This window comes from Cetorhinus maximus, chromosome 6, assembly GCF_964194155.1.
Source record: "Cetorhinus maximus chromosome 6, sCetMax3.hap1.1, whole genome shotgun sequence".
NCBI classification, from domain to species: Eukaryota; Metazoa; Chordata; class Chondrichthyes; order Lamniformes; family Cetorhinidae; genus Cetorhinus; species Cetorhinus maximus.
The window spans coordinates 94,117,985-94,125,844 of NC_135884.1; the positions used below are offsets into that span (position 1 = coordinate 94,117,985).

General features: G+C 40.3%; 1 protein-coding gene across 3 annotated transcripts in view; it reads left to right on the forward strand.

The window, feature by feature from the left end:
- Nucleotides 1–6,294, forward strand: part of mbtps1 (membrane-bound transcription factor peptidase, site 1) — a 152,384-nt gene extending 146,090 nt beyond the window's left edge. For all 3 annotated transcript variants that reach the window (XM_078544090.1, XM_078544091.1, XM_078544092.1), the window contains 2 exons: nucleotides 3,089–3,219; nucleotides 5,495–6,294. In XM_078544090.1, the coding sequence (XP_078400216.1) occupies nucleotides 3,089–3,219; nucleotides 5,495–5,688 (325 nt within the window). In that variant the 3' untranslated portion in view covers nucleotides 5,689–6,294. The remainder of the gene's footprint in view (nucleotides 1–3,088; nucleotides 3,220–5,494) is intronic.
- Nucleotides 6,295–7,860: the final 1,566 nt, after the last annotated feature.

Consider the following 7,860-nt stretch of genomic DNA (forward strand, 5'->3'; position numbering starts at 1 on the left):
CCTGCCTCAGGCCATGTGCTGCTGAAGCTCTCATCTATGCCTTTGTCACCCTATATATCCCTGCTACGATTTGCATGATGTTCCATGGTTAGTGTGACCACCACAGGCCTGACTGCCCAGAATCCCCCGGACCCATTTGTACCAATAGCAAAATTATCTTTATACTCAACAATGGAGCTCATCTGGATATTTCTGAAAATATGGAAGACAACTTCGACCTTGGGGAGGGTGAACTAGCTACTATGTTTTTTTTTAAAAACTTATAGTTTTTTGCATCCCTCCAAAATACACTATCCTGGCTTGTGTAAGTGAAACCAATACACCACTGGTATTCGGGAAAGTGGGGGAACATTACCTAATTGAGCAGGCAATGAGTGACTATTTATTTTGGCTCTTTTGGTAAAATTGCAGTGGAGCTTTAAACAGCTGCTGGAGGATAGAAATGTTGAAAAGTTTGCAAGTTGCTCCACACAATCACTCTCTTTTGTAACTCATTTGTTCTTTCATCTGTTCTTGACTGTTTGACTCAATGACCTTTGGGAGACCGTTCCATGTTTATAATGGAGGGGAAATTCCTTCAATAGAGACACTAATTTTATAATTGTATCCTCTAGTCTGTCGATGTTTAACACAAGGTTAACATTGTTTCAAAAGCTATTTGTAAATAGGATTTTCAGATATTTTTCAACATCAGCATTGCTCAATGGCTTCTTGAGGAAAATTGATGCTGAGTATTTTGCCTTTGTATAAAGTCAGTAAGGCATGCCTGCTTTTCCATACTAATGTATGAACTCTTATTCAGCAAAGTTGCATTGTTAGATTTATTGTGTGCCTGTATTGTACTGAAAATTGGTTGATCCAAATCTTGGATCTAAGGTGGGCAGTTGAAGAGTAGCTGACAAAACATGTTTGCAATTATTAGCCATTCGGTTTGCTCTGAGAGAGAAGGCCTACAATGTATGGAGAATTGATTATTTTTTTAAACTGTACTTAGAAGGCGATGTCAAAAATGTAAATTTAGTGTCTGAACTAGAAGGTCCATACTGTGCAAGGTCCTATGTTGTCAAATATTTGAAGGAACATAGGCACTTCAAATTACAGCAGCTAAAATATTCCATTATGGGAGGACCATGATCCATACGGCAAAGATCAACAATTAGATAATATCTGCATGATTGAGCAAGATGCCAAGACTCCACTCCCAGTCTCAACTTCTCCATTGTTCACCTCTGTTGGTTGCAGCAATCAAAGATGTTTTTGTCCCCCCTCCCAGCTGGCAATATTGCATATTTTAGTGTTTGAAGGAGATGAGGTAAACCACTAAGCTAACTATGCCCTCTCCTCCACTGGAGACGCACTCAAGGTATATATTGTTTACTGCCATTCATCAGCAATCAGAATCTATTTTTAAAATGTAGAGCCATCTAGAAGGATCACTTGTCTCTTATTAAAAAATCTATAATTTTATTGTAATCAACTTGTGGCCTTTGAAAATGTGATTGGATCACCCTTGCATATGAACGTTCAAGAACACGAAACAGGAGCAGGAATCGACCATATAGTCCGTCAAGACTGTTTTGCCATTCAATACGACCATAGCTGATCTGAGGCTTCAACTTCACTTTCCTGCCCCTTCCCATATCCCTTGCTTCACTGAGGCACCAAAAATCTCTCCCTCCCAGCCTTAAATGTATTCAATGATGGAGCACCCTCAACTCTCTGAGGTAGAGAATTCCAAAGATGCACAACCCTTTGAGTGAAGTAATTTCTCAATCCTAAATTATCGGCCCCTTATCCTCAGACTGTGCTCCTGTGTTTCTGCTGGTTGGGGAATCTAAAACAATCTCTCAACAGCTAAAAGCAAAACAAAAATAAAAATACCTGGAAAAACTCAGCAGGTCTGACAGCATCTGCGGAGAGGAACACAGTTAATGTTTCGAGTTCGTTTGACTCTTCAACAGAACTAAGTAAAAATAGAAGAGAGGTGAAATATAAGCTGGTTTAAGGGGGTGGTGGGACAAGTAGAACTGGATAGAGGGCCAGTGATAGGTGGAGATAGCCAAAAGATGTCATAGACAAAAGGACAAAGAGGTGTTGACGGTGGTGATATTATCTAAGGAATGTGCTAATAGGTGACATTAAGGGTAGAAAGCAGGACGAGCAAGGGACAGATAGCCCTACTGGGGGTGGGGTGGGGGGAAGGGATTGAAATAGGCTAAAAGGTAGAGATAAAACAATGGATGGAAATACATTTAAAAATAATGGAAATAGGTGGGAAAAGAAAAATCTATATAAATTATTGGAAAAAAGGGGGGAGCGGAAAGGGGGTGGGGATGGAGGAGAGAGTTCATGATCTAAAATTGTTGCACTCAATATTCAGTCTGGAAGGCTGGAAAGTGCCTAGTCGGAAGATGAGGTGCTGTTCCTCCAGTTAGCATTGAGCTTCACTGGAACATTGCAGCAGGCCAACAGCTACCCTATCAAGCCTTTCAAAATCTTTTATGTTTCATTGAGATCGCCTCTCATTCTAAACTCAGGCCCAGTTTACTCAGCCTCTCATTAGAGACCAACCCCCTCATCTAAGGAATCAATTTAGTGAACTTCGTGGTATTGCCTCCAATGCAAATATATCCTTCCTTAAATAGAGAGACTAAAACCACACATAGTATTTTAGCTATGGTCTTACCAAAGTCCCGTTGAATTGTAGCAAGATTTCTACATTCATGCTTATTCAAACTGGCCACGAGAGTACAAAATTAATATTGGATTTAATATTGAAATGTGTAGAGAGAATTTGATTTTGAAAGTTAAATACAGGAACCTTTTTATCAAGGCTAGATGTTTCAGTCAGAAATTTCAATTGTTTCCTAGCTTAGCGAAGAATTTTCTGATAGTTGCTTTTTTGTGCCTCTTTCCCTCCTGTCGACAACGGCTGATCTCCAATCTGAGTTTTAACATGAAGTAATTCAAATTGCAAATTGTGAATATTACTTAAAATAACAGGAGCAGGATTTATAAAGTAAATTTAGCCTCTGGAGTTAATACAAGCCTATGCCATAAGTAAACATCTCTTACTTTTCCTTCTCAGTAACCTTTGGAAGCACCAGAAGTTGTTGTCCATTGACCTAGACAAAATGGTTCTGCCAAATTTCAAGCAAAATCGCCCCCAAGTGCGACCTTTATCACCAGGTGAAAGTGGAGCCTGGGACATTCCTGGAGGTGAGTGTTGGAGTCACAGCACTTATCTGTTGAACTTTGGGAAATGAACAGAGACCAGGGTGATTACACTGGTGACTCCTCCCAGCCCAGACTGTCAAAAAAAAAATATTCCAACAGTTTACTTCACAAGCGAAAGAACAATGGGAATGTTTGCACAAATAACACTATTTCTTGTTAACATTTAGAGGGTCGTTTCAAAAACGTTGCAAAGCACTTTGTGATGTGAAACACTGGATGACTGCAATTAATAATGCCTTTATATAGCTGTTAAAGTTCATAATGGAAGACCTTTATTCCTGGTGTCTTTATTTCTGAGTGATGTTGAAAGGTTTGTAAGATTGGAAAAGGATGAGGAAAACTAAATAAGTAAAATAATGTTGTAAATCTTAAATAAGCGTTCTCTGATTTTATTGCATTTGCTTGCTTAAAGATTACTTTAACAAAGGGAATTTTCAGAGTGAACTAGTTACAAGAAGAATGATTACTTGAACTACAGACCTCGTTTGCTGCAAGTGGTTGTTGCTAGAATAATTGAAGACAATCCAAGATGTAAAATTATGAAAACCCCAAATAGCCCCTTCGAGAAATAGGTTCAATTTTTCAATAATCTGCAGTGTAACAAAAACAAGACAGCTGAATTGATGCAACTAATTAGATAAGTACACTTGTTCAGTTTAATGTCTTACATTTCAAAATAATGTTTAATGTTGCACCAATGTAGCTTGGGCTAGGAAGATTGGCTTGTGACCATGGACTTTGAAGATGAGAGAATCCAACAGCATTATACGGAAGAAACTACCAGTATAAAGCTCTCCTGTTTGCTCTATTATACCAGGACTTTTAATTTTATTTATTGTTACATTATCTTCACAAAACTATTTCTAGATAATTATCTTGTCCAAATTCCACTGTGTGCTGCATGTCTCCATGGAGCGGTCAGCCAATTCATGCAGTTAAGGCCTGGCATGGGCCATTTTGTGATGGCACTAATACTTTCCCACTGTTGCAGCAGCCCCCTCCTCTGTGGGGAGGCCACTTATTCATTTGAGACAGCCTCCCAGAGGCAAGCTGGATGGCCATAGGAGCTATAACTTCCATGCCCCAGTGACGGAACCACAGAGATCAAAGACCACGAACCTCATCAGTCACTATTCCTGAGGAAGGATTTCTACTCCACCCGATGGTCCTACTGGCTTTGGGCTCCTTTATTTGTTGACTTCTCTGCTGGCAATCAACGGCACCTCTAGGTTGAGGTGCTCTCGTGTTCGTCTGCCTCAGCGGTGCCCACCATGCCTAGTGGGGCTGCTGGTCTGTTGTCATCGCAAGTCCACCTACTGTCCTTAGTTGGACTTGTCTTCCAGAGACTGCTTTTTAATTAGCCAGCTCTGGGAAAATCACAACCAATGTCCTGCCATGGCCACTACGGATTCCCTGACCGGGAATTGAGGCTGATGTCAGGTTTGTGACCAAACTGGGAAAATCTGTCTCTGAACCTCAGAACTAGCATATGATCAGCCCTGTGTAAATTCCAGATAACCAGATAGAGCTTTGTTGTTCATGGGCTAGTCCAAACCAGGCAGCCCACCTGTTCCATAAGATGTTGAATCAGGACCGTATTTATCTTTATAGTCCAAAGTTCAGGGATTATTAAAACTAGCTCAACTTTATTGCAGGCCTTTTATTTGAGGAATCAGCCTAAACTATTGAGTAACTGAGCTAAATGTACTTCACAGTTCGTTAACAAATTGTCAATAAGTGGCTATTGGATCTGTTATGCTGTAACTTCATTACAAGTTGCTGCTGTCCTGGATATCTCTCACCAGTTTATTGAACATTTCCAGCAATATAATTGGCTGCAGTTTACCTTTCACTGCTAATGTAATGATGCTTCCAATTTTAGGAAGATCTTTTGAGGGAAGAAAGAGAAGTTGCATTATTAGAGATGTAAATCATTTGTCCTCTTCAAGATGGTGCTTTAGTCAGCAGTGTGGCCACATAATTTAGAAGATACTATCTACACATTTCTTGTCTTAGTCCTGCATTCTGGACCTTTAGAAGCAGGAACTGCTTCCTCTGCAAAGAGCTGCCAAAGCTCAATTATTTCCTGGTCTTGCATGTATTAGCTGGCTGACAGAAAGTGACTCTTTGTTTTAGTGGGCTACGTCTTTTCATTAGCTTAAGGGCCAATCCACATTTATTTGTCATCCTTCTACTTTTTAGCTCAATGCTTGAGGTTGAGTACTGTGTCATTAATTGTGATTTGTTTGCTTTTAAGGTATAATGCCCGGTCGATATAACCAAGACGTGGGGCAGACAATTCCAGTTTTTGCTTTCCTTGGTGCTATGGTGGTGCTGGCGTTCTTTGTGGTACAGATAAAGTCTAAGAGCAAGCCAAAGAGACGGAAGCCACGGGTCAAACGTCCTCTACTGCTTCAGCAGGTGCATCCGCCAAAGACACCCTCTGTATGATTGGGCCAGTGGACAACGACTAATCAAGATACATCAACTGTGGACAGGGAATTGTGCTGTTGGCTGCTCCAAATGAGTGTTGTAAAAATATCCAGTAAAGACACTTCATGGGCTTGCTGATGTTTTTGACACATTTAAAGGCAATGTGGTTTTAGCTGAGTTGAGGAGACCTTTTTTAAATGGCAACCATAACTACCAAAGACATTGTGTTTGGTTGCTTTATATTTATATTCCCCTGGGAACAAAATTGTTCTAAGCAAATCAGTCAGTACAGACATTGGGACATCTTGCTTCAGTTCTTGGTTTTATTTTATTGTCATCATGTAGAATACTTGTTACAAGGGCATTTATTGGTGAGAAATGTATTTTGTAACATGAATCTGCAGCCTTGCCATGCTTAAGAGAATGAATTACTGATTCAGATAATGTGGACTATGGCACCTGGCAAGAATAATTGGTTATAACTGTACCAAGGCGCTCTGTGCTTGAATTGACTTATTTTTATAAAATGGAAACTGCTACAATTCACTGTAAATATTTAAGATGGCAGTTTGCAACCTATTTTCCCCATTATCGGTGGAATAAATTTACAGCTCTGCAAATAGACACTTTTTCTGGAAAGTTGATTTGATTTTTGACCATTCTGAATGCAGAAAGGAAATTGGACCAAGTATGTTGCATCTTAACACAGGTAAGTGTGCTCATGTGATAGTCGGGAATTCAAAAACTCATTTCAAAATGAGTTCAGCAGCTTATCCTGGCAGTTTGGTCAGTCACCATCCTTTGATTATCCAACCAGGGCTTTTACCTATTCTTGCGGAATGCAGGTAGTCTTGTTTTAATGGATTTTCTGATGTTGAGCTGTCATTTAATCTCATGCTCGTGGTAGCCTGAGCCATTAGTTAGTTGATCCAACATAAGTCAAAATCCTAACTGCTCATGTACATCCTTACAACTGTTACCCCTGCGTCCTCTTGCAGTGCAAGTCAGGGAACAGTGTTAGGGACTTGAGATGTTTTACCTTTTTCTTCAATCACATAATTCAAATCTGGTGAAAGCAGTAATGTTTAATATGGTGACAGGACAGAAAAGAAATCGAAAGGGGAGGCAGTGGCATAATGGTATTGTCAATGGACTAGTAATTCAGAAACCCAGGGTAATGCTCTGGGGACCTGGGTTTGAATTCTACATCAGTTGGTGGAATGTGAGTTCAATAAAACCATTGTAAATTGTTGTAAAAACCCATCTGGTCCAATCTGCCGTCCTTACCTGGTCTGGCCTACATGTGACTCTAGACCCACATCAGTGTGGTTGACTCTTAACAAGGGCAATAAGTGATGGTCAATAAATGCTTGCCTAGCCAGCGATTATCACATCCCATGAATGAATAAAAAAAAGAGGGAAAGAGCAGAGCAAGTGACCATCTGCTATCCTATGCTATGTTTATTGACTTACATTAGCTCTCAGTCAAATAACGCCTTGATTATAAAATTCCCATCCTTGTTTTTAAATTCCTATATGGCCCCACCCCTCCCTATCTCTGTAATCTCCTCCAGTCCCAAAACCCTCTGAGATACCTGCATTCCTCTAACTTTGGCCTCTTGGGGGTCCCCAATTTTGATTGCTGCAGCACTGGTGGCCGTGCCTTCAGTTGTCTGGGCCCCAAGAGCTGGAATTCCTCCCTGCACCTCTCTGCCCCTCTACTTCTCCTTCCTCTTTAAAGACACTGCTTGAAACCTACCTCTCTTACCAAGCTTTTAGTCATCTGACCGAATATCTCCTGATGTGGCTCACTGCTTAATAATGCTCCTGTGAAGCACCTTGAGAGGTTTAATTACGTGAAAGGTACTGTACAAATATATGTTGGAGCTGAAGTGTCTCTGCTAGGAGAAAATTACTTCACTGTGTCGTCTTAACAGGTTCTGTAGTTTTGACAACAAAATTGAGAAAGGAATGAAGTTATGATCCTTCGTTCCCATCCCTCATTGTTCATGTTGCTTTTGATTAGCCTTTAAGTCACTTGCCTGTTGCACTAATGTTGAAGTACTTACTGTCTTCCACAAGAGGCCACTTTGAGCGACATGCTACTATTTGCAAGTACCAGTGACGTTCAGTGGCAGAAATCAGGTACTGCAATAATTAAAAACAGTCAACTAAGATTTTAATCTTGCT